Genomic DNA, 27,732 nt, shown 5'->3' with positions numbered 1-27,732 from the left:
CGCTTCGTCTGTCCTGATTGAGGGGGTCACCCACCCTCAAGTGAACTGCACTCGCTAAGCAGAGGGCTCAGGCCAGATCCCAGTGGAGAGAGAGGGTGGAGGCAGGTGTTTTGCTTGGTGGTATGAGGTCTGCCTAAGGCTTTGTCTGCTGTAAGGTCTGCAGTGTAGACATAGCCTAAGGGCAAGTGGACACTACCGCGCTGCATCAGTGCAGCTGCACTGATACAGCTGTGTCACTGCAGGGTGTCAGGTGAAGACGTGCTATGCCAATCGAAGAGCGCTCTCCAGTCGGCATCATTGCTCCATCTCTGAGAGAGGTGGAAGCTATGCCAGCGGGAGAGCGTCTCCCACTGACAGCGCAATGTGGACAGCGCTTAGACCACTGTAACTTGGGTTGTTCAGGGGGTGCCTTTTTCACACCTCTGAGTGATGTCAGTTAGATTGACTTAAGTGGTAGTGTAGATCAGGCCTAAGAGTGACCAGCACTATTTGACCTGCCGCTCTCCCCTGTTAAAGACAGAGCAGATTAGGCACCATAGACAGTCTTTTGCTGTTAAGATACCGCTAGAGGTGAAATCACTGATAATCAGGACCAAGTGCTGAGACCTGCTGTGGGACAGAGTTTCCATGGAAGAGACTTGCTCAGTCTTCACCAGCAGTGAGGTTCCCCCACTGAGAGATTAAATCACTGAGAGCTGGGTGGAACCTCAAGAGACCTACATGCAGAGGTTATAGTGGCAGGTGGCAGCAGAAGGTGACAGTGCAGGGCCATCGGTGACGGAGAGTGAAGGGTGACATGATGAACAACAGTAGCCAGAGCGAGTGGCGAGCAGCTGGAGGAACGAGCAAGGTACTTTTTCCCCACTCCTTCCACTATGGGAGGTGAACTCTTGTGAAAGCACCTCTGAACTCTGGATCTGGAGCAAGGACAACAATGGTGAGTGGGGTGGGTGGAGGGAGACTTGACGGTCACGTTAAAGGAACATTTGTCTGTTGGACTATGTTTTAGTGACTTCGCTCCAGAATGCTAGATTTGTGATTGGGAAACTTATATAAATATATATTTCCTAGTATGCCAAGATTTTTAAAATGTTTTACTTGCCAAGGTCATTATCTCACATTGTTGCTATCTCAAGAGGTCATTATCTTGGGGAGTTTCTGTACTAAATATTTTTATTATTATATTATACACCTCTACCTCGATATAACGTTGTCTTCAGGAGCCAAAAAAATCTTACCACTTTATAGGTGAAACTGTGTTATATTGAACTTGATTTGATCCACTGGAGTGCGCAGCCCCGCCCCCCCAGAGCGCTGCTTTACTGAGTTATATCTGAATTTGGGTTATATCGGGTGGCATTATAATGGGGTAGAGGTGTAATTAATTTTTACATAAGCACAGCCATATTGGGTCAGACCAATGGTCCATCCAGCCCAGTATGCTGTCTTCCAACAGTGGTCAATGCCAGGTATTTCAGAGGGAATGAACAGAACAGGCAGCCATCAAGTGATCCATCCCATCATCCAATCCCAGCTTCTGGTGGACAGAGGCTAGGAACACTCAGACCATGCTGTTGCATTCCTGCTAATTTTGGCTAATAACCATTGATGGACCTATCCTCCATGAACTTATCTAGTTCTTTTAAGATCTCTCTCCTGCCGTCCATCACCACCCTCCGACAAACAGAGGCTAGGGACACCATTCCTTACCGATCTTGGCTAATAGCCATTAATGGACTTAACCTCTATGAATTTATCCAGCTCTCTTTTAAACCCTGTTATAGTCCTAGCCTTCACTGCCTCCGCAGGCAAGGAGTTCCACAAGCTGTGTTTTATTTATTTTAAATTTTCAGCCCATTAATTTCATTTAGTGACAGCTAGTTCTTATATTATGGGAACAAGTAAATAACTTTTCCTTATTTACTTTCTCCATATCACTCATGATTTTATATACCTCTATCATATCCTCCCTTAGTCTCCTCTTTTCCAAGCTGAAAAGTCCTAGCCTCTTTAATCTCTCCTCATATGGGACCTGTTCCAAACCCCTGATCATTTTAGTTGCCTTTCTCTGAACCTTTTCTAATGCCAGTATATCTTTTTTGAGATGAGGAGACCTGTACGCAGTATTCAAGATGTGGGCATACAATGGATTTATATAAGGGAAATAATATATTCTCCGTCTTATTCTCTATCTCCTTTTGAATGATTCCTAACATTCTGTTTGCTTTTTTGACTGCCGCTGCACACTGCGTGGACGTCTTCAGAGAACTATCCACGATGACTCTAAGATCTCTTTCCTGATTAGTTGTAGCTAAATTTGCCCCCATCGTATTGTATGTATAGTTGGGGTTATTTTTTCCAATGTGCATTACTTTACATTTATCCACATTAAATTTCATTTGCCATATTGTTGCCCAATCACTTAGTTTTGTGAGATCTTTTTGAAGTTTTTCGCAGTCTGCTTTGGTCTTAACTATCTTGAGCAGTTTAGTATCATCTGCAAACTTTGCCATCTCACTTTTTACCCCTTTCTCCAGATCATTTATGAGTAAGTTGAATAGGATTGGTCCTAGGACTTCCCGTTGGGGAACACTGCTAGTTACCCCTCTCCATTCTGAAAATTTACCATTTATTCCTACCCTTTGTTCCCTGTCTTTTAACCAGTTCTCAGTCCATGAAAGGATCTTCCCTCTTATCCCATGACAATTTAATTGACGTAGGAGCCTTTGGTGAGAGACCTTGTCAAAGGCTTTCTGAAAATCTAAGTACACTATGTCCACTGGATCCCCCTTGTCCACATGTTTGTTTACCCCTTCAAAGAACTCTAATAGATTAGTAAGACATGATTTCCCTTTACAGAAACCATGTTGACTTTTAACTAACAATTTATGTTTTTCTATGTGTCTGACAATTTTATTCTTTACAATTGTTTCAACTAATTTGCCTGGTACTGACATTAGACTTACCAGTCTGTAATTGCCAGGATCACCTCTAGAACTCTTTTTAAATATTGGCGTTACATTAGCTACCTTCCAGTCATTGGGTACAGAAGCCGATTTAAAGGGCAGGTTACAAACCGTAGTTAGTAGATCTGCAATTTCACATTTGAGTTCTTTCAGAACTCTTGGGTGAATGCCATCTGGTCCCGGTGACTTGTTATTGTTAAGTTTATCAGTTAATTCCAAAACCTCCTCTAGTGACACCTCAGTCTGCGACAATTCCTTAGATTTGTCACCTACAAAAGCCGGCTCAGGTTTGGGAATCTCTCTAACATCCTCAGCCTTGAAAACTGAAGTGAAGAATTCATTTAGTTTCTCCACAATGACTTTATCATCTTTAAGTGCTCCTTTTGTAACTCAGTCATCCAAGGGCCCAACTGGTTGTTTAGCAGGCTTCCTGCTTCTGATGTACTTAAAAAACATTTTGTTATTACCTTTTGAGTTTTTGACTACCTGTTTTTCAACTCCTTTTTGGCTTTTCTTATTACATTTTTACACTTGATTTGGCAGTGTTTATGCTCCTTTCTATTTACCTCACTAGGATTTGACTTTCACTTTTTAAAGGAAGTCTTTTTATCTCCCACTGCTTCTTTTACATGGTTGTTAAGCCACAGTGGCTCTTTTTTAGTTCTTTTACTGAATTTTTTAATTTGGGGTATACACTTAAGTTGGGCCTCTAGTATGGTGTCTTTGAAAAGCATCCATGCAGCTTGCAGGGTTTTCACTCTAGACATTGTACCTTTTAATTTCTGTTTAATTAACCCCCTCATTTTTGCATAGTTCCCCTTTCTGAAGTTAAATGCCACACTGTTAGGCTTTTGAGGTATTTGTCCCATCACAGGAATGTTAAAAGTTATTATATTGTGGTCACTATTTCCAAGCGGTCCTGTTATAGTTACCTCTTGGACCAGATCCTGTGCTCCACTCAGGACTAAATTGAGAATTGCCTCTCCCCATGTGGGTTCCCGTACCAGTTGTTCCAAGAAGCAGTCATTTTAAGTATTCAGAAATTTTGTCTCTGCATTTCATCCCGAGGTGACATGTTCCCAGTCAATATGAGGATAATTGAAACCCCCCACTATTATTGAGTTATTTTGATAGCCTCTGTAATCTCCCTTAGCATTTCATCCCCACTATCACTGTCCTGATCAGGTGATGGATAATAGATCCCTAATTTTATAGTCTTATTAGAGCATGAAATTACTATCCATAGAGATTGTATGGAACATGTGGAGTCACTTAAGATTTTTACTTTATTTGATTCTACATTTTCGTTCACACATAGTGGAGGAGAACAGGGCGGGGAACCCGGGCGGGAAACCCACTCCTCCAGGCTACAACCTCAAACCCAGCCACGATTCCCTCCGCCATAGGCTCAGGGGGGCCGCCAGGCTCCACCCCCGAATGCTCTCACTCCTGCTGGGAATGACCCGGCCGCCATCTATTGGCTATGCAAATGAGAGAACGGCGGCAGCACCAATGAGCAGCGGCCACGGCTGGGAACGCGAGGCCGCGTGGGCAGGGTGCTGGCGGGGGGAAGCGGATTGTAGCGGCCGGTTGCAGGGAGGGAGGCTGCCAGCGGGACCCGGAGCAGCCCAGCGCCATGGGGGTGTTCGGGACGAGCCGCCTCTTGCTCGGTAGGCTCCCTGCGGCCGGGCCGGGCCGGGCCGTGCGCGAGAGGGAGGGGCACGGGATGGCCTGGGGTCCTGCGGGGCTAGAGGCCGAGGTCAGAGGGCTCCGCTGGGAGCAGGGGCAGGGCAGGGCGCTGCCCCAGCAGGGCAGAGACTCCATCGCTGGCCGAGCCCCCTGCTCTGATTGGGGCCGTGAGACCCTTGGCTGGGCACGAGCCCACCTTGCCTGGGGGCGTAGGGCGGCGGGCCCTGCCTCTCGGGGCTGGGGGCCAGCGCTGCCGGGCCGGAGGGCTGGGGTGAGTGGGAGACCAGGGGCCCAGGGCACTGTGAGGAGCGGGAGGCTCGCGGCCGAGTCCGGCCTTCCCTGCTCGGTGGGTGGCAGCGCCTGCAGCTCGCCCGCGGGAGGGGCCATCGGGGCCCAGCGCGCTATCTAGCAGGATTGGGTTTGCAGTGGGGGGAGCGCGATGGGCTGAGTATCTGGGACACAAGCTGAGAGGGGAGAAGTGTGTGGATGGGGGTGAAAGTGTGTGACCCGGAAATGGGGTGAAACTAACTGAAAAAGAACATAGATTCACGCTCAAGGAAGAAACCTCCTAATGGGGAGATTTGTTAGGCTGCAGAATAATCTTTCAGGGGAAACAGTAGGAGCCCTAAACAATGAGGAGTCCTTGTGGCACCTTAGAGACCGACACATTTATTTGGGCAAACAAATTTGTTAGTCTCTAAGGTGGCACAAGGACTCCTCCTTGTTTTTGCTGATAGGGACTAACACTTTCTCTGAAAGTAGAAGCCCTGTTCCTGAAGACATTTTAAAATTAGGCCTGAAAATAGCCAGAAAGAATCCTGCTGCTTGCTCCTGGGGGAATGGGCTACTTGAGCCAGTGGTGAGCCCCTTCCACCTCTCATTTATAGGAACCTAGTTCTGTTCTAACTTCAGCCAAGCTCCCGTTGAACAACTGTGGGAGTTCATGGGACTGTTGGACTCTGATTCTAAAAATGGTATTTCTCTGTGTATTTTCTAACCTTACCAAGGTATCCATCTGTAGCAAACCTTATTCTTAGTTGAGTCACACTTTCCAGTGGAGGTGTAGAAGACAGTTCTCCGTGCATGAAAATGATCATTCCAGGAGATAAGGGTTCAAGTTGTGAGATGTAACATGATTGGGGATGCAAAGGCCAAATCATAGAATATGCTGCATTGTTATGCTACTGGATTCCTGAATTGTAAAAAGTGTTGAGTGTGTAACTTCGAGGGCAGATCAAAACAGCAACTAAATCTAATAGAATGGTGGTAATGGAGACTGCAATTATCTGTACATAGAAGCATCATGTCCTAATGGAATCATGTTGATAAATTGTGTCTCTTAACATCTTAAATAAGTGCTTGCAACTGTTAGTCTTTGCTCTTGTGTGCTCTGGAGCTATCATCCTAAGTAACATACAGGTGAAGAATTAATGATTGCTAGGCTACTGAGTACTAGTGACCACAATGTAAGTAAGTTTTTGCATGGAAGGATAAGCATTGTGACACACAAGTTTAGAAAGTGAGACTTTTTTTTTTTTTTGAAGGAAGATAATCAAAAACGAGAACTAAATTTCTCAGACTCAGCATATATATCATAAGCAGCAAAATACATGTATAATACCCCCTAACCAAAATAATAATAATTATTACAAGAAGGCAACCAGTATGGATGGTTAAGTGGGAAGGCTCAAAATACGGATTCAGATGTGATACTGGAAAATGGAAATCCATTTTGAAACCAATAGAAATGTGCAGTAACTGGCAGGTGAAATGCAAGATGAATAAGAGGGAATGGCCAGAGAGAGACATCCAAATGCAACATAAATATATTGGAAGTGAAAATAAGTGCTGAGATGATGACTCTCTTAACATAGAAAGCAAAGCTGTCTACAGTGTGCAGTTTAAAACTATTGCAAAATGATGAAGCATTTGCAGTAGGAGGCATAGGGGTAAAACACTTGAGATTTCCTGTTTGTTTTTTGTAGTACAGCCCCACAGTATATTCCCCCCCCCCCCCAATCCAGGCCTAATTAAATAAATTCTGTTTTACATCTCCAGTGAGTGTCTTAATGCTTTATTTACATGGCTACAAATAACTGGGATCCTGCACACTAGTGTGAGACATTGATATTTTATCAGAAAGCATAGTGTTGATGGGAGGGAAGAAGAAAGGGTAGAGACTAAATGAATTTGTGGCCTTTTATTCACCTCCATTACTCAACCTACATCTCCAAGACTTTTGCAAGTGTGGATCCCTTAAAACGGGTAGGCAACCTATGGTATGCATGCTGAAAGCGGCACTCAAGCTGATTTTCAGTGGCACTCACACTTCCAAGGTCCTGGTCACCAGTCCGGGGGGCTCTGCATTTTAATTTAATTTTAAATGAAGCTTCTTAAACATTTTAAAAGACTTATTTACTTTACATACAACAATAGTTTAGTTATATATTATAGACTTATAGAAAGAGACCTTCTAAAAGCGTTAAATGTATTACTGGCACGCGAAACCTTAAATTAGAGTGAATTTATGAAGATTTGGCACAGCACTTCTGAAAGGTTGCCGACCCCTGCCTTAAAACATTCACAGGTAGTGAGAAATACTGAATAAACAGCACCATACAGGGCCAGGGTGGAGTTTCTTACCTGTCATGCATGTGCATCAGTTTATGAACTGCACAGTAATCAGACTTACACAGAAATCCTTAGTAAGGGACATGTGAAGTAATCTGCCCTTAGGGGAAATTTCTTCCTCAGCCCTGTCAGTAGTTGGCTTTTGTCATGACAGTGAAAGTTTCTATCTAGCATTTATACTTCTATTCTGTCATAACTGTGGATGTTCTTGTTTTCTGTATAATTCATTCAAATTGTAAAGCAAATTTTGATTTGACAGCGCTGGAAATCCTTTTATTTTGTATTATGCCCTTTGAGCTTTCCAGGCTTGATTACTGTTTGTGTGAAAGTGAGTTTTAACCTTGAATTTTTGCTGAAGACGAATTTCAAATTGCATATGTGATTGTAGAAGTCACAAATCACGCTTTTGGTGGGTTCGATGTCTTCCAGCCTGGGAACAGAAAATGACTTGGAGCAAATTTCATAATGAACTGTGAACAATTTGCTGACTAACAAAAGCTTCTGATAAATTGGAAGATCCCTTTATGAAAAGGGGGAAAATGGCAGAAATTGTTGAATAAAATTCATTGAGCTCTAGTTTTGACTTTATTCTGCCACAAATCTCTTAGGCGATGTCGAGTTGCTTCTTGAAAAAAGTCTTGCTGTAATTGTACATACAGTGTATTCAGCTCTGAGAGGAAGTTTCCCTTTTCTCTTAAGAGCAGCTGTACCATGCAGTAAGGCTCTCTCTCACTTTCTCAGTGCCTTACCTCACCCCAATGGCAGCTGTTATTGTAGGTCAGCCTGACATGCTGCAGGAGCGATTGTATGTGGGCTGCGTATCACTCCTGAAGTACACTGGTGTGAGCTGATCACCTGTGGGAGGGTAGCACTACTTTTGTCTGGGGGAAGAGGATGAGGGGAAGAAAGACTCTCTAGAACATGAATAAACATTCGTACGCTGGTCCAGGTTTACTCCAAAAGAAACTCATAGATTTTAAGGCCAGAATGTACCATTATGAGGCAGTGTGGTTGAGTGGAGAACACTGGAATGGGACTCAGGAGAACTGTGCTATATTCCCAGCACTGCCACTGATTTGCTGGGGTCGGAAAGGAACTTTCCTCCAGGTCAGATTGACAGAGATTGTGGGGGTGGGTTCGCCTTCCTCTGCAGAGGGGGGCATGGTTCACTTGTTGGTCTGAAGTAGAGTAAAAGGTGTCTCTGTAACTTGAAGTCTGTAAATCAAGATTTGAGGATTTAAGTAACTCAGCCAGAGGTTACGGGCCTATTACTGGAGTGAGCGGGTGAGGTTCTGTGGCCTGCTATGTGGAGGAGGTCAGACTAGAAGATGATCACAGTGGTCCCTTCTGGTCATAAGGTCTGAGTCTGTGACTATGGGCAAGTCTCTTTACCTCCATGGCTTAGTTTCCCCATCTGTAAAATGGGGATAATGATACTGACTTCCACTGTAAAGCACTTTGAGACCTACTGATGGAAAGTCCTGTGTAAGAGGTGGTATTATTACCTACTCTGACCACCTTTATAATATGGGCCATAGAATTTCATCATCACTAAGGCAAATATTCCAGAAAGGCAGCCAGTCTTCATCTAAAGACTTCAAGAGATGGAGAATCCACCATTTCCTTTGGTAGTTTGTTCCAATGGTTAATAACCCTCATTGTTAAATTCAAACTAGAAACACATCACAAATTTTTATCTGTCTTTAACTTCCAGCCATTGGTTCTTGTTATGTTTTTCTCTTCTATTTTGAAGAACCTTTTAGTACCTGGTATTTTCTCTCCAGGAAGGTACTTAATATATTGTATTCAAGTCCCCTCTTGATCTTTAGATAAGTTTAAACAGATTGAGTTCCTTAAGTCTCTCACTCTTAAGGCATTTTTTCCAGCCCTTGAATAATTTTTGTGGCTCTTCTCTGCACCATCTTCAGTTCAACAAAAAGAGTTGCTCAGCTTTTCACCATGAAAAATCTTCCAGAGTTCAAAGGGCCTTTTAGAGTAGGGATGTAAATAGCAGTTAAAAAAGGAACCGTGTAACCGATTTACATTTTATTGGTTACACCAGGGGTCGGCAGCCTTTCAGAAGTGCTGTGCCGAATCTTCATAAATTCACTCTAATTTAAGGTTTCACATGCCAGTAATACATTTTAACTTTTTTAGAAGGTCTCTTTCTATAAGTCTATAATACAACAATAGTTTAGTTATATATGTAAAGTAAATAAGTCTTTTAAAATGTTTAAGAAGCTTCATTTAAAATTAAATTAAAATGCAGAGCCCCCCCCCCCCCCCGGACTGGTGGCTAGGACCTTGGCAGTGTGAGTGCCACTGAAAATCAGCTTGAGTGTCACCTTCTGCACACGTGCCATAGGTTGCCTATCCCTGGGTTACATGGTTAAATGTTTAACTGGGAAACTAAAGGAGCAGGCGGTACTGCAGCACCCCCATGTTTTACGTGAGACTCCGATCCCGGCCCCCATGCCCAGGGACTCTGTTACCGGCCTTCATCACCCGCCACCGCGCCTGGGGACTCCGCTGTCAGCCCTGCACCTGGGGCAGCAGTGGAGTCCTGGGCTCCAGCGGGCAGCAGAGTTTAATCATTAACTGTTAACCAAAACAGGTAAGACTGATGCTTATAGGTTAACCGTTAACCTTTTACATCCCTATTTTAGAGGGTTTGTTATTCCAGGAGGTGTGACCCAAAGACTGACTGCTGGTTTGCCTCCCACCACCTGAGAAACAAAACAATACTATAGGTCCTGGGACTCATCAGTAACAAGGACAGAAGATTCCTTCCTTCCTACCCCTCCTGCTGCTGCAGTTTGGTACTAGTTCCAAATTGAATGTAGCAAGTCTTAGACTCCAAGCCAGTGTAACTTGAAATAATTGAACTAAGATACATGTCCTGTTATCTTGTGGGGAAAAGATCTGAGAATTTCTATGCTGTCCTTGTATCATGTTGTTGGGTAAGGGGTGTGGCCAGCCAACCCTCCATTTTTCCTGAGGACATCCCACAGATTTCCAGGGTATGCACATGGAAGTTCTAGCCTGTCTGTACTGTTCCAGGCCTTCAGGTAGTTGCTATGGCCTCCAAACGTGAGCCAAAAATCTTTGAGGGGGTTTGGAGAGGCAGCATAAATTCCAGTGGGTTTTACTGGAAGATAGTGGTGTAGAAAGTATCTGTCACCTAAACCCATGGAGTCCTGGACCCGTGATCTTTGCATGGGAAGGTTTCTGCAGGATGGTGAGAAGACAGATGGGTTGCTGCAATTTCCCTCCCTCTGGCAGATTTGGTGTTCCTGTCTCTTTTCTTTCTCCCTACTGCTAAAAGAAAAAGGAGATGGGAGGGGAATGATTCAGCCATGAATCTAGTAGGGCCATTGATATTTTTGATGGGAGTATAATTTGGGTTTGCTTTTTGTTCTAGGAGCTGTGAGCTGCACATTCTTCCTGGCAGCTAACAGCCTATATTCATCCAGCGATGATGTGATAGAGCTAACACCAACAAACTTCAACAAGGAGGTCATTCAGAGTGACAGTTTATGGCTGGTAGAATTCTACGCACCATGGTAAGTATCATAGCTAGTCAGAGAATCCTAGCACATGCTGTCCTGGCAGGTGTGCTTGTAAGAAGGTTGACTAATTTCTATAAACAAAGGACTTCCTGTTGTATCTTGGAGGAATACAAAAGGCGACTTACTAGAAATCCTGGACCAACCATTCACTCTCTAGCACAGTTCTTACTTGGGTTTAAATGCATTTCAGTAGCCTTGTGGCAAGCAAAATAAACCTGGGTTTATAGAACAGCTTGGCAGGACATAATTAGTCTGGATTGGTAAGAGGTGCATTAGATCCCAGCCTAGATGCTCAAATCTTTTTACATTTATAACTTTCAATACTAACTTCAGTAAAGATAGAAAAATAATTAGGGCTGTCAATCACCGTTAACTCAAGTGATTAACTCAAAACAAATTAACTTGATTAATTTTTATCACAATTGCAGTTTTAATCACACTACATTAATAGAGTACCAATTGAAATTTATTATAAATATTTAAGCCTACAATCCACTCAGTCCTACTTTTTGTTCAGTCAATATCTAAGATAGACAAATTTGTTTACATTTACCGGAGATAATGCTGCCTACTTCTTATTTTATGATGGCACCTGAAAGTGAGAATAGGCATTCATATGGCACTGTTGTAGCCGGTGTTGCAAGATATTTACGTGCCAGTTGAGTGCAGTTATGTAAAACATTTTTACAGTTGTAAGTTGTGCTTTCATGAAAGAGATTGCACTACAGCAGTTCTATGAAGTGAAAAGAAAATAGTATTTTTCAATTGTTTCTTTTCTACAGTGCAAATATTTGTAATACAAATAATTTAAAGGGAGCCTTGTACACGTTGTATTTTGTTATAACTGAAGTCAATATATTTGAAAATGTAGAAAACATCCCAAAATATTTAAATAAATGACATTCTATTATTGTGTAACAGTGCAATTCAAACTGCGATTAATCACAATTAATTTTTAATCATTTGGCAGCCTGAAAAATAATTGATTAGCAGTGTGTTCTAAATGAAGAGTTTCTCTCAGTCCTGTCTTTCCCAGCCTGACCCCGCCATGAAGGCATAAGGCTGAATTTATGGGTGTGATCCCCCTCCCCCCACATCTGCCCAACTTAGCTTGTATTACTATTCTAGACAAAGCTTTGTCTCCCTCTTCTCCTCTATGAAATGTAATAGCAGCATACTAATAACGGTGAATCATTGTTGGCCTAACACATCCAGGTTCTAATCCATTATAACTAAATAGTCTGTCATAAAGTAAACAGCAAAAAAAGGGAAGTCTTCAGGGTTAGCCTGGGGCAAAGCATAATGAAAGTATAAGAAAATGGTAAGATCTCAGTGTATGCTCTTTGCAGAAGAAAATGTCTTTTACACACCAGAAACAGAAGAGTAGCTTACTGAAAACCGTAGCTTACTGAAAACCGTAGCTTACCAGAGCATGTGTATTCCCTTACAGTTTTCTCTGACATGCCTCTAGTTTTTTTTTTAAGCAGATCTGCACAACTCAGGGTATGTCTACATCTACAATTTTGCAGCGCTGGTTGTTACAGCTGTATTAGTACAGCTGTATAGGGCCAGCGCTGCAGAGTGGCCACACTTACAGCAACCAGCGCTGCAAGTGGTGTTAGATGTGGCCACACTGCAGCGCTGTTGGGCGGCTTCAAGGGGGGTTCGGGGAATGCGAGAGCAAACCGGGGAAGGAGACCTGCTTGCACGGGGGTTCGGGGCACGCGAGAGCAAACCGGGGAAGGAGACCTGCTTCCCCGCGGTTTGCTCTCGCGTTCCCCGAACCCCCCTGCAAACCGCGGGGAAGGAGATCCGCTTGGGGCGGGATTCGGAGAACACCGGAGCAAACCGCGTGGAAGGAGACCTGCTTGATTACCAGAGAGGCTTCCTCAGGTATGCTGGGATACCTGCTTATTTCACAGAGGTCAAGAAAAGCGCTGGTAAGTGTCTACACTTGATTACCAGCGCTGGATCACCAGCGCTGGATCCTCTACACCCGAGACAAAACGGGAGTACGGCCAGCGCTGCAAACAGGGAGTTGCAGCGCTGGTGATGCCCTGCAGATGTGTACACCTCCTAAGTTGCAGCGCTGTAACCCCCTCACCAGCGCTGCAACTTTGTGATGTAGACAAGCCCTCAGTTATCACCTCTCAATCAGGATTGCTTGGGTGTTCTGCTTCACTGGAAAAACTTCCCTTGTGATTTCCCTTCTCCTTTCCTTAAGGCTTAACAGTACTAGGAAGTCCAAGTTCTTATCATATACAGTTCTCTTGCTGGGTTGGAGCTCACTGTCTCAGTTTGAGGCTAGTTTTTAGATTACCGTTGTCAGCAGGGTAAGAATCCTTTGCAACGTTTGCTCTTCGTTTCTGCAGTGACGTGATATCAGAACTTGGTATTCTTCCCCCTCACATGGCTAGAATTCCCAACTCCATTGCAAATAGTAAATGATTGATTATACTCATACGCTGGACTCTTGCAGAGCTCAAACTACATTGATTTCTTAGGTATTTTGTGAAATGAAATATCTACCAGCTTGAGCGAAAATAAATTTATTTTTCCAAAAGGTGTGGTCACTGTCAAAGACTAACTCCTGAATGGAAGAAAGCAGCGACAGCATTAAAAGTAAGTTTAAACTTTCCCCACATACGTGCAGTGCTTTGGAATTGCAGGGAGATTGGCTTTTGTCAGCTCTCTTAGAAACTTGCAACTAACTTTAGGTTAGTGAAATTGTACTAGCCCTGGAAAAGTAAAATTCTTTAACAGGCAAAATGTCAGGTTTTTCTAGATAATCTGTCAAGGGTTTTTGCTTTTCCTGGTGAACGTCCATTACTGCTTTGGAAGGCTCTTATAGAATCAAAATCTGTGGTTCACATGTTTATAATCCAGATTTTTGGCTGAGCAATACTCCCCCTGCCCCCAATCCTCTGAATTCTTTTAGATCTGAGAACTAGCACAGATTGGGGTGTGTGGAAATAGCTCTGTAAACTGCTGCATACTGGCATTTGTTTCAGTATGGAAAATGTGACAGTGCAGTGATCTGTTGATCTTAGAATAAATAGCAAATTCATTCTACATGTTTTTTGTTTTTAAAAAAAGCATTAATTGATGACTTTGTCTCTCCCATTCCCTACTGCTGCTATGGCCCCAAACTTCCCCAGTAAATTACTCACTGGTTCTTTCCACCTGACCATTTTGGCTCCTGCTGTCAAATGCATTAAATTACAATGGAAGCTATTTAACATTAAATAGGGTGTTGTGAAAGTCGGTGCGGTTGATGCAGATAAGCATCAGTCCCTAGGTGGTCAGTATGGTGTTCGAGGATTTCCAACTATCAAGCTATTTGGATCCAACAAGAACAAAGCAGAAGATTACCAGGGTAAGTGTTGTCTTTCGTGTGTTGTGTGTCTTTCATGTCTTGTGATATGATTGATGTGATAGATAAAAAAAATTGTAAATTTGCTTATTCCATATCTGCTATCTATAATCTGTAAGGCTGTTGTATTCACAGGTGTTTTTAGTAAAAGTCATGGACAGGTCACAGGCAGTAAACAAAAATTCACAGCCCGTGAGCTGTCCATGACTTGTACTATATACCCCTGATTAAATCTTGGGGGAGTAGGGGGTGCAGCCTAGGACCCCTGCTTGGGGGTGGGGGGAGGGGCTGAGGATGAGGGTTTATTAGAGAGGGTATTTGTGTGCTCTCATGGTGGTAGTGACCTATTGCTTGTGGAGTATTGTGTTCAATGTCAATATTGCCTTGATGTAACTTCCTTGCTTTTTAGCATTTGTAAGGAAATACACTTGAGCAACCTTAGTGCCCAAGTTAATTGACTCCCAACATACACAAAATGTCAGTAAGGGGCAATCCTGTGCCCACTGAAGCCAACAGGAGCAGGATTGGGTCTTGAATCTAAGATTGTTAAATAAGGTGCTAATATGATTTTTCAGTTCAACCCTTTACCTCTTTGTTCTGCTGTGTCACAGGTGGCAGAACAAGTGACGCGATTGTTGATGCTGCTTTAAGTGCTCTTCGATCACTGGTAAAGGATCGTCTTAGTGGCAGAAGTGGAGGATATAGTTCTGGAAAGCAGGTAGTTCTCAGGAATGGATAATGCATTATTTTTATTGATGAGTTTTCATGTCTTCTGCAGCAAATCAGAGACTTGTGCTCCAAGATCTGTGTAGCACTTGAGGGTACAATTAATCACTTTCTATGTTCATGCTGGTACGACACTTGCAAAGTGTGTGAAAGAACTTGAGGTATTGGTTAATCTGACAGAAGATGATCTCTTTTGGGCTGTTTGGCAGCACTCCCAGAAAAGCCACAAGACTCATTCTTAGGATATGTCTGCATGGCAACCAGAAAGCCTAGGGAGGGAGATAGGCTTCAGAGCACAAGCCTGAATATCTATGCAGCTATTTTTAGTGCTGTAACTTCAGTGCTGTTGACCCAGGCTCTGAGACTTGCTGCTGCACGTTTCTGCTTGCTGTGTAGACATACCCATAAGGTAAGATAAAGTGAATTACATAGTTTAGAAAACAGCCAGGTTACAGTAACTATTTAGGATGCCTATAAGCCTTTTAGAGATTCAGTAATTCAACTTGGAGGAACTCTTTTTCTTAACAGTAAAAAAAAAATCATTTCAGCTGTTGACTTGTAGAAGTAGAATTTTTAGGTATTAGCTGACTTTTTCATCTCCACAATGTACTAATGATAAGTATTATAATACAGAGTAATTAATAACATGAGCAAGTTAAATGCTGATGGCAGTCATCAAAAATATGATCAATATTTTATAAGTGGCCTGGTTCTTTAGCTTGACACATCCACTGCAGTCAGTGGGAGTAGCTTGGCTAAAGCATTACATAGTGATTTGAATATAAAGGTTAATGGTGGACTAAAATCCTTTTTAAAAAGAAACTCAGACACTTGGAGATTCTGAATCCTTAACTGAATGTGTATAGACTAGAGGGACATTGTCAGGAAATTTAGGTTTTACATGCATCTCCCTGAAGGGTTGCAGAACCTAATCTGAACATCCACGTTTCATAAAACCAACTTTACGTCAGTGAAAACAGCTTTGTGTAATTCAAATACTTCAGTGCCCTGGTGAGGGACCTGAGGAGGCTCTTGTGGCACAGGACGCGGGAGCATTAGGTTCTGTTCTTGGCTCTGCTGTAAGGCTTTCTCTGTGACCTTGGCCAAGTCATTTTGAACCAAACTGTCCTGTCAGAATGCATGGGTAGAGGGGAGGAGACTTGGGCAAATTCCAGCCAAAACTGGCAAGCAGAAAGGCCTGGATGGTAGGGGAATTAAGCCTAACAGCACCAGCCAATGTTGCTATAAGCCCTTCTGCAGGTTTGATGCTCTTTGGGTTCTGAGAGGACTTAGTTGGGCAGGTGAGGGGAGGAGCTGGGTTTGGGCCGTTCTGAAGCATCCTCTGACTCTCTGGAAATGTACCGTGTAATATGGTAGTGATCCTGCTAGTATTTCCTTCCATGGAGCCTCCAGCATGTTCCTAAACCCAGCCATCATCTGGAATCTCCCATTTCTTTCTTTGCTACTGGCTGTGCCAGCATACAGCGAACTGCTCCACTGCTGGCCTGCAGTAATGCATTAGTTCTTGCCTGCAGCAGATGTGCAAATCTCTAGAGTGCTCAGTGCATCGCTGTGCACAATGGCCTCATGACACCAGGACCTGCAGTCCCCTCCATGAGGAGAGAAGTCCTGCTGTCCCAAAGAGATGAGTAACTGCGGCTACGTCTACACCAGAAACTTCAAAGTGCTGCGAAGTGTGAGTGTGGTCATGCGTGAGCGCTGGGAGAGAGCTCTCCCAGCGCTGCTGGCAATCCACCTCCACAAGGAGAATAGCTCGCTCCCAGCCTGTCCACACTTGCGCTTTAAAGTGCTCAAACTTGCTGCCCTCTGGGGGCTGATTTTTCACACTTCGGAGCCAGCAAGTTAGAGCGCTATAAAATGTAAGTGTGGACAAGCCCTGCATGTGGAGGCTTGTCGCGTTTCTAAGCACTAGTGCAAGAGAAATCTGTGGAAGGGGCGACTTGGCCTTCAATCTTTGTCTGTTTCTCCATGTGTTAAATTGGGTTCCTTCATCCCTTCCTCAGAGTTGTATTAAGGCTAAATTCATTAGTGTTCGCAATTCTGGGGCACATTCCATCTGAGGACCTCAAAGTAGTTAGTTAAATTAATGTGAGAGCCAGAAAGCAAAACATAACCAGGAACGAGACTAGCTGCTAAGCATTAAGTGCTGCAGAGAATGAATGAGAAAATGTAAACAGAACCGTGAAAAACAAGAACTCTCAAAAAAAAAATCATAGGGCAATGTTGTCAAAAACCCTTGGTACCCAGCTCCCATTTTCAAAAGTGACTGAAGACCATTGATTTTTCAACAGGATTTGGGCTCCTCTATGTGCCTAAGTCACTTCTGAAAATATGACTTTGCACCTAACTGATTTAGGAACCTCTTGAAATTTTATATTTAACCTACCAAAGTGGATTAGAACTTTTTTTTTATGGTCACTTTTTTTAAGCTGACTGTGTCCCTTTATATTCTGCCTGTGAGTCTTCTTTCTAAAAGTGCACCAAAAGGTCTTGAGCCATGAAGATCAGAGTTCTGTTCTTTCCAGAGACGATAGTGTTGCTTCCCATAGGTCTTTAGGAGATAGCGGCAATCTATATGCTCTCTGGGTGTTATTGACATGGCTGGCTCTAGACAATCCTGAGTTTCCCATACTAATCTTGGATATTTCTGATAAACGTGTTCTGATTTTGCAAAGAAGTGTGTAGGTGATCACATCTGGGGCTGCTGTGGTGTGGTTATGTGAGGGAGCAATGCAAAAGTTCCCCCAGCTTAACAGATTTTATTTTTGACCTACAGAGTAGCCAAGAAAGTGGAGGCGGGGATAAGAAGGATGTGATTGAACTGACTGACGACAGCTTTGATAAGAATGTTGTGAATAGTGATGACGTTTGGCTGGTAGAGTTTTATGCCCCATGGTGTGGACACTGCAAAAAGTAAGTGAAGCTGTTGGCAATCATTTAAAATTTGTACTCGCTTGTCATCTACAATGTATGTAAACAGGCTTATTTTGTGAATTGGGACCCTGGCTCTCTTGCTTTATTGGAAGTGGACCTTTTACAATGGTGCAAGTTACTCTTTAACTTGCCCACCCCAGAATTTACCAGGGAACCTGTGTCCGTTTCCCCTTTCTTTGCCCCCCCCCCCCCCCCGCCACACTCACAGGTTTTAATTTCACATTTGTTGGACCCAATCCTGCTTCATTTGAAATCTCTGGCAGAATTTCCACTACCACCAGTGGGAACAAGAACAGGCCCTTTGAAAGTTTCTTATGTTAGGAGAGTCTTCTAATCCCAGAATTTGAGATGTCTGAGAGATTCCATGTAGTCCTTAAGTCCTTTTCCAGAGCTGCTCCTACTCTGGAGAAAATGCAGTCCTCCAGGTATAGGCTGTGGGTTGTAGTTTCACTAACTTGCCTCTAAAATGCCAATTTTTACTATTAGTAATTGGCATTATGTTGCTTTCCAGTCTGGAACCAGAATGGGCAGCTGCTGCCACAGAAGTGAAGGAACAAACCAAGGGAAAAGTAAAACTGGCGGCTGTAGATGCTACAGTGAATCAGATGTTAGCCAGCCGGTATGGGGTGAGTGTGCTCTGCAGGCTTGAAAATTCCCTCCCTGTGTTTGCAACATCTCTAATAGGTCACGTTCCCAGGTATTACCAGAAGAACTCTCTTACCTCAGCACTTACTAATATTTCTTAGTACTGAGAGCTAAAAGTATTAAAGGGACTTGAGCAATTCATGGAGAAATTAGTGCTTTTCCCGAACGCTGAGAGAAGGTGGAATAAATATAATAGATGTTGCCATTAAGAAAGTATTTTTACGATTCCTGCAATTTGCTTCCATGAGGTCTGGCATAACTGGCCCTATAGCAATTTACTAAGTGCCATACTGAAGTGTTTACCACCTCTGTAAGACTGGCGGGTTTTGTACATGGGTCTGAGTGCAGCCGGTATCTCCAGCTGAAAGAATTCCAAAGGTGTCATTTTAGCTATACAGATGTAGTGAGACTGCAGGCTCAGAACTTGTTGCTTCATTGTGTCTCTGTCCCCCCAGAAAGAAGTTTGTCCTGATTTTTAAAGGTATTTAGGCACCTAATGAGGTTTTCAGAGGCACCTAGGCACATAACTTATTGATTTCAATGAGTGTGAGGTGTCTAGTTGCTTTTGAAAAATTAACTTGGCTCCGAAGGGCCTGATTTTTAAAAGTATTACATGTCCTTCCATATCTCACTAATACTAAAATAGTTTAAGAAGGTAGAAAGAAAAAACAGCATTGAGTAGTGTGCGGGTGAAGGGTGAATTCAGTCTCACTGAAATTCAACTGTAACTGATAATCCATTGACAATCAGTGAAGGTACTTGAACAAACTCCTATTAAAAACTCCTATTTAAGGTCCATGTGATGTAGAGGTGGCCACAGTTCTTAACAGGGCTCCTCCTCTCCCCTAATAAACTCAGTGGATCTTCACCTTTCCCTTCAGAGGCATGAAGGATTAAGCTGGCCTTGCTGATATTTAAGTCCAAGGTTTTAGGGAGATCTGGTGTCAAAACTTGGACTCTTGATGCACCACAGACACTGATACTACAATATCTGATAGTGTTTTTAACGTGTATTGACTAACACAATTTTAGCTTGTAGCATAGACGAGGAATAACTAACTTACCTTTAAAATGTTTAGGCTGAGGGTGTAGCCCTGCGACGTAATGTGGAGATCCCCTATCTTGATGCAAAACTCTCCCTCTTTATCTAGAGCACATCGTGGTGGTACTCTTGCAACCACTAACATTCTTGTTAATTTGAACTAATAACTTACACATTTTATTGCAGATCCGTGGATTTCCCACAATCAAGATCTTTCAGAAAGGAGAAGACCCTGTTGATTATGATGGTGGAAGAACAAGATCTGATATAGTTGCTCGAGCTCTGGATCTTTTTTCTGAAAGTGCCCCACCACCCGAGCTTCTAGAGGTATCCCTGCTCGGCAAACTTAACTTCTCTGAGCACTTTTCCATCCTGTCTCTTGGGCCCTGCAGTTATTTTTAAGAAAAATAGTGATGGTGAAGAAAATTACCAAAGTGGTACATGAGCAGAACTATCTTTGGGTACTTTTGATCCAAGAATCGCAACCCAGTCCATGGGTAGCTTTACATCTTTTACCATGAATAGTACTGCTCATTAAAGAAACTGGACTGATAGTCCTGAATGTTGAAGATCTTGATCCACAGAATAGACACTGTGAATGTAGCAGCAATACGAGCTATCTTGCCAGCGTATCTAAATCCTCATTTGAAGAGAGGGGGTGACATGAAAGTTTAGATTCCATTTCCACTAAAACCTGCAGAGACTCTGGTGGTGGCTTTGTCTTGCATACCACCTGTACACTAAGAACTGGGTGGAAACCACACTCACGTTACTTAGTCTAACAGCAGCCTACAGTTGGTAGCTTCTAGATTTGATTGACATGGACTGGATTTGAACCACTGACTTGGAAGCAAAAACTGACTCCTGTTATGTAGTGTGTTGTGCTCCCATTATTTTAACAAGGAGCTCCCACAAACCTTGTGCCTTAGCCTGTGATAAGATCTGTGCACTGAGGTGAAGGACTAGCCAATTGAATAACTTTCCCATTTAAACAAAAACTGACATCACAGAGGCTAATGACACTACTGGGCAAACTTCTGAGCTGTACGTTGTAGCAGTGTGTTTAGGGTAGGTATGGAGAATGTTAACATTGCAGCACCATTAACAGTTCATGTAATCTGACACACATACAAGTTTCACCGGGGTTGGGTGCCTGCATCACTTGGGTGCAATTTGATCCATTTCACAGGAAATAAACTGTTGTTCAGAAGTAAGTTACCTAGCCTGGCATCACACTGCCCCCCTTCTCTCCCCTCAATTCATGGTATCTTAGTGGCTGACAAAATTCTAACATGTGCATGCACCGCTCTCACCCCCTGGAGATTGGCAGGGTTGGACTAGGCCTTTTTTGTTGTTGACAGACCACAGTATGTCTGTCTAATGAGCCTCAAGACTCGAAGTCCCTCTTGGCAGGGAAGGTTTAGCAGCATCCCAACTGGGGTTGGCTCCACCAAAGGCACAGAAGTCACCCTAACTGCTTGCAGTTCAGTGGAATTCTTACCATGGAGATTCAGTCTGCTGCACCGCCCCCCTCCTTCCCACATGTTACTGGTAACCACTTCACTGGCTTTTATCGTTAGCCTGCTGACAGGCTATTTAAAACTTTATTCCCTATCAACTGGGTCTCCATTTGATCTCTCCTCACATCTGAATATGCAGCATCAACAGTATTGGTGGGAATATGCATAGGTTTGGGCATGGTGTTTCAGATGAGCATCCTGCTAGTAGACTAGAGGGAGGCTCGCAGTGTCTCTTCTGGCATGTTACCATGGGGAAAAGTAGTTTTTCTTTCTCACTCAAAGCAGTTGTCTCTTCAGGTAGGACCAAGTTTGAGGTTATGGCACCCAGCACTGTTAATCACCTGGCGTTTTATAATCTGTGATTTCTTGTTTCATTCTCCCAGATTATTGATGAAAATGTTGTGAAGAGTACCTGTGATGCCCACCAGCTCTGTGTCATTGCTGTGTTGCCCCATATTCTTGATACAGGTAGAATAAAAGGAAGCATTTTTCTTTATAATGTCACTTAAGAAAAAAATTGACCTGCCTTAACTTGTTAAAATTCTGTCTGGCAAACAGGAGCTGCAGGTAGAAATTCCTACTTGGAAGTCATGTTAAAAATGGCAGACAAATACAAAAAGAAAATGTGGGGGTAAGTGTAATTTCTGGCTTGGCCACTTCTCTTGAAAAAGGGGTGGGGAGTACGGAGGACATCAGATGTCCACATTAGATTCGGAGAGGTAGTTACCCTCTATTCCGTAAGATCCTGTGTCTGTTTTTCTATAGAAATACTTGGATACCTTGCAGAGATGGGCACAGCCTTGCATCTGATGGTGCTATACTGCAGATAAGCTAGGAGCATGGTAAAACAAAAAGCCCTGTGAATAAGTCAGTGGGATACCTCTTGTCAACATGATTATTTTTTAAACAGGATCTGTTTAAAAAAAACAAAAACTGGATTTAATCCTTTTTTCACCTTGCTTTTAAATGTGCATTTTGACTACTTAAGGCTAATGCCATCTAAACATTGAGATTAGATCAAACATACCTCCTAGGTCTGAATGTTGAAAGCAATATTTAAGCTGTAAAATGAGTCTGGTTTCTTTGGAGCCTTACTTTGGTAGGCTGGTTTCTCTCTGTTGTTGTGTCTGATTATATTTCAGAAGTGCAGGCTCTGTTAATGCCTTGCCTCACATTCCCACTGTGGGCCAGCTGGCATTTTCTTTCTCCTTCTCTCCCTCTTCCTCCATGCTGGGTTGAGCCAGTGTGTTTTTCCTTTCCCACCAGCCAGGGAGAGGTCTGCTAAGGAGGGTGATGCCTTAGTGTTAGCTGTGGACTCCAGGTTGCTGGGCATCACAGGAAGTGTGGGGGAGCATTCTGACATGACAGATGCTGGGAAAGAGGCCATGGGAGGGAGAGGAGGTGGCATGACAGACTTGAGGGGAGTGCTGAGACCCTATCAACTCCTGACTGGTCTAATGCTTCACTTTCCCTGGAGGACTAGTTAGGGGCAAGAGAAACTGCATTAGCCAACTGGGGAGTGGAAACATCACACTCCCTTTCTCTGCTCAGCAACCTGCCTCAGGTGTGATTTAAGGCTCCAGTTTTTCTTGTTTAGGTATGTGGCTTAGCCCACTGTAAGACTTGCTTGCTCAGGTTAAAGCACAGAAATCTGTTGAAATAGAGCAAGTCTGTAGCTGTTCAACTGTGCTTAAGCATTGGTTCAGTAACATGGTTCCTCTCTTGTAGGAGCATCTGTTTATAGCCACTTCTATGGTACAGACTTCAACGGCTGGGCCTCCTTTGGGACCTTGGGCTAGAAGTCATTGTTGAAGATTGAAAGGTTTTCCTCACGTAGTCAGAGCATGATTCCACATCACGGCTAGGCCTTACTGACTTGAATAGCAAGAGACTGGAGAGAGATGAGATTCTCCGTTAATAGTGTAGACACTATTGCTGTGGTGCTACTGATCTAAAACTTTGGAATCTTCCTTAAACTTTATAGGTTTATCTGTGCAGCATTGTGAACAATGCTACAAAGGCCAAGGATGTTTTTGCTAATGAAAAAGCAGACTTGCCAAAAACTGGTGTAAAAGCAATAATATAGTATTGTCATCAAGGTTCTTTTTTTTTTTTTCTTTCTTTTTTTTAAGGTGGCTGTGGACAGAGGCTGGAGCTCAGTCTGAGCTTGAAAACTCATTGGGAATTGGAGGATTTGGGTACCCAGCTATGGCAGCAGTTAATGCACGGAAGATGAAATTTGCCCTCCTGAAAGGATCTTTCAGTGAACAGGGGATTAATGAGTTTCTCAGGTACAAACTGTCTTTTTTGTCTTATTTATTTTTTTATTTTTAAGTAATTTAAACTGTTCATTTAACTAAGTCTCTGGATCTGTGGAGACACAGAACACAGTGTACAGTGTACATTGGCATCCAGTGTAAATTCAGTCAGGAGTGTGGAGCTCTGGAAATAAGATTACTAGTTGCTGTGGGATGGTTTGTTTGTTTTTGGTTGGCTTTTTTTTTTTTTTTTTAAACTAAAATGTAGGGCTAGGGAAGAGTATCAGAAAATATAAGAGCCTGATCCTGTAGAGGATTTGCAGGATCAGACTGAGCCCTTAAACTGTAAATTGCCAAATAATCGAAGTAGCTAGCATGGCAGACCGAGATTGTGCTAATAATTCAAGTCCAGTGCAGAATTTTCCTTTACCCAGTATCTGAAGGGAGGTCTGCACCATCACCATTCTTCCTACATATTACAAATGCACTGCGAAGCAAAAACATCAGTGTGGATTTCTGTGCTCCATGTCTCTCCCAGCCACCACTCTTCCTCCCTCCACCAGATTGGGCATGCACTAAGCGTGGACAGTTCTAACCACCACTTCAGAAGAAGTTGGTTTTGCACCTGTGACATCCTGGGACAGTGACTTCACCAATATTAGAAGTTCATTTTAATCCAGAGTACTTCACATCGTGATTATGCGCTCTGGGTAGCTTCAGTGAATCAGGAAGTACCGTGAAGTTTACTAGTATGAATCCAATGGTTGAGAGCAGCTGAGTTAAGGGATTTGTTGAAATAACTCCTTGGAAAATCCGATAACTGCCAACACCAGTGAGTTCATAAGAGTATTCTTTCAAGCCAATGGACACACTGTTAACCCTAGCACTCCTTTGTGACAGTGGCACAGAACAGAATCTGCTGCATAATGTACATACTTACAAGGATGTAAAAAATCATTGTGGAGGCATCAGTCTAAACCAAGTTTATTAGACTGATATAGTGGGTTTTCCATTTAGTTTTGGGTTGGGATCTACCAACATTTTTTTCCTTGAAGCAGAAATATTTAAGTTTATCCCATGAAATTTGAGGCTGACTAAATACAAAAGAAATATCCTCAAAAAGCATATCAGAAAATGTTCATACGCTGATGGTCAGCACTGCTGTGACAAATGTCTGTCATTTCTCAAGTTCTTGCATGTTTTAAAACAACGTTAGTGAGACCTCTGCAGGGGCTGTGAATAGTGATGCTACAGGGCAATCTTCCTAGGACAGATATCCCACAGCACCATATTGGTGGGCTGTATAATTAAAGATTGGTGTTACCTTACCAAAGAGAAGGACTTGCAAAGTAGAAGATGACATTAACATTTCAGCTCAGGTGTTCCGTGTCTAAGGGAAGTAGTACAGTCACAGTAGCTCTAGTTAGCTCTCTTAGTGCAAGCTGAGCATGGTGCTGTAACACTGATGACTATGTAATGTGATAGGAAGCCTGTCAACTGAAATCAGGAAAACGAAGCCTCCTCGGAGGCTTCAAGGAGCAGGAAAACATAGACTTTGACAAGATAATGAAGGGCAACCTCAGAATAAGTGTGAATTTACCACGGGGAAAAAAATACTGAAAGGAATAATGCTTGCTCTTGTTTGCAGACTGAATTAGCAGGGCAGGTTGAGATGAATGCAGAAGCTGTTCACACTCTGAGTCACTCTGTAACTGGTAAAGATTTAGGCTTCTGATTTGAAGGAGATGAACTTCTGCAGTTGGCAACTAAGTGCCTAATCCAGGATGGCAAAATAACATTACTCTCCATCTTAAAGTAAAAACAACATTGCCAGAAATTAGAACATGTAAACCAGCTAATGACTTTGGGCTTGTCTCATCTTTACTGTGTGTGGCACAAGTAGGTAATCCATTATAAAAAGGTGCTTAGAAGCTGACCAGTCGTGCTGCTGCATTTGTCAACTTGTGATGCTTGGGGACTTGGCAATAGATTTGTTTTTAAAAACAATCTCCCCTGTTTATGGGTTGAATAGTTTCAAGTTTGTTTCTTGGTGTTTATCTTTGAATCTCCCTAAAAATTATTCTTGTCCTCTTCAAAGTTTTTACCATTCTCTAATGATCTATGAACCTCAAATTAGGGTTATTTGATGTTTTGGAATGGGGATCCTCTCAAGCTAAACATCCAGTAGCACACCTAATTCCCTATTAAATGTATACAAAGTAATACAGTGTGTTTAAGGTGGATGAGATTGGAAACTTCTTAAATGTTTATCTTTTTTCTCTTCTCCCCCCCCCCCCCCCAATCCTCTCTCCCAGGGAGCTCTCCTTTGGTCGTGGATCTACTGCACCAGTAGGTGGTGGGGGTTTCCCTAAAATTAACACAGTCGAGCCGTGGGATGGCAAAGATGGTGAGGTAAGAGGCACCACTTTGCTGGGTGCATGAACACCTTGTTAGGTTAAAAAGGAAATACTGGACAGAGGAACTGAACCAGGGTGGACATGCTCTCAAAATGCCTATTCCCAGAGTAAGTGAAACACTTAGTAGTTTCCCTCACAAAGTATTCAGAGTGCTACTTTTTAAACTTACCTCCATAGCCACTTGGTAATAAAGAATAGCAAGGTAATACCGTAATGCTGATTCTCTAAACTAAACCTCTATTGATTCTCCTAGTTACAAAAACAACAGGATTTAAACCAGGGATTCTCAAGACTTTTATACTGATGACCCCTTTCACGCAGTAAGCCTCTGAGTGTGACCCCCCCCCATACATTAAAAACACTTTTTTAATATATTTAACAGCAAGGTTTAGGGTGGAGGCTGATAGCTCGTGACCCCCCCATGTAATAACCTCACATCCCCCTGAGGGGTCCTGACCCCCCTGTTTGAGAACCTCTGATTTAAACAATAGGAAACCTAACCAGGCCTACCAGATAGCTAGTTATCTGAAGTCATGGACAATTATACTCTGCCTTGTTAATGTCTTACGTCCTAGTCAATAGTATTCAATTTCAAACCATTGAGGCTGAAATGCAATTTATTGCCAACATGCGGTAATGAGGGAACTTTAGTGTGTGAACTAAAGGGGTGACTACATTATAGCACCTGAAACTTAGATGGGCCTTGACCCTGCAGCATAGTGACCGAAACTCAAAAGTTTCACTTGCATGGGACTTAACTACACAGTTCTCATTGATAATTGAGGCATGCAGTAAATCCTTGATTATATAGGGCTCAGTGGCAAAAGTCTGTTTTGTTTTTTAAAAAGGCAGGGAGGAGCCAAAGGATCAGTGGTGTGGCTTTGTTTTAATAAGAACTTGGCAATGCCGCAGAAGTTCCAACTAAATTCCTTGGTAGAAAGCACTCCAAGAAACATGTATTGTACTGGTCCCAAGCTCAGTTAAGTGGCCACTGGGCTTATGTTGAAATGCACTAAGGGTCTTTCAGTCATGTGAGCATCAGCTTTTTCCACTGAAGTGCTATTTAGCTCTCTGTGTACATCCAGACTTAATCTTATTTTGGAAGACACTTCTGTCATCCTCAGCAGGGCATTGATTTTTCAAGTCCCATATTAGAACAGCATTACAAGCACTGGCATTCAAAAAGTCTGCTTGTGGTTCCACAGCTTCCAGTTGAAGATGACATTGATCTCAGTGATGTGGATCTTGAAGACTGGGATAAAGATGAATTGTGAGATCTTCAGGAAGTTTCTTTTCTTGGGAGGGTTTGGAACATTGTTCACAATCAAATGGATATTCCAGTGGCCTTTTTACAGAGAAGTAGCACTGGGCCAGCTCTCTGCACCACTGCGACAGTGAACTGTATGCCTCTCAAGAAAACATTGCAAAAATTCTATGAATTGTTGTAACCAGTAAATTTGATTGTATTCTGTGTAACAAATATTTTGAGGACAACACTGATCTTTGATTACAACATCTTGGTTTTTATTTTGTCCATAGAGTGTGTGCTCTTTGAATGTTTCTGGGGGATGTTACTGTAACCAGTTTTAAATGTAAATTTTTTTTCATTCAGATGGAACTTGACCAGCTTCTGTTTCAATTAAAGAATAAAACAAGATATTTTTGACATAGAGTATTAGTCTTGTACTGAGCAACAAACTTGCACACAATTAAAGCTGTCCAGGTTCAGATGACTGTTGCAAACTGAACAGTGTATATCATAAGGAATGGTGCTGTAAGACTCTTAAACTACCCTGCCATTATAAAACTTATTGACAGTCATTGCCTGAAGATTAGACCAGACAATCATGGTTTAAAATGCTCTTTCTAGTCTTTCCTCTTATTTTCAGGGATTTTCAGTTTCTTGGAAACAACATATCACCTCAAATGGTGATCTTGTCA

General features: G+C 42.7%; 1 protein-coding gene across 1 annotated transcript; it reads left to right on the top strand.

Moving 5' to 3' along the window:
* Nucleotides 1-4,519: 4,519 nt before the first annotated feature.
* Nucleotides 4,520-27,463, top strand: PDIA6 (protein disulfide isomerase family A member 6). Its single transcript, XM_050950851.1, has 13 exons — nt 4,520-4,636; nt 10,708-10,849; nt 13,420-13,477; nt 14,105-14,231; nt 14,840-14,946; nt 17,752-17,888; nt 18,421-18,535; nt 19,783-19,923; nt 21,500-21,584; nt 21,675-21,747; nt 23,249-23,407; nt 25,690-25,786; nt 26,997-27,463. The coding sequence occupies exons 1-13, from the start codon at nt 4,603-4,605 to the stop codon at nt 27,063-27,065; spliced, it is 1,344 nt and encodes a 447-aa protein (XP_050806808.1). The 5' UTR covers nt 4,520-4,602; the 3' UTR covers nt 27,066-27,463.
* The last annotated feature ends 269 nt before the right edge of the window (nt 27,464-27,732 follow it).

This window comes from Gopherus flavomarginatus, chromosome 4, assembly GCF_025201925.1.
Source record: "Gopherus flavomarginatus isolate rGopFla2 chromosome 4, rGopFla2.mat.asm, whole genome shotgun sequence".
Taxonomy (NCBI): Eukaryota; Metazoa; Chordata; order Testudines; family Testudinidae; genus Gopherus; species Gopherus flavomarginatus.
Note: the sequence above shows the minus strand (reverse complement) of the source record. Positions and strands in the feature narration are given on the sequence as shown.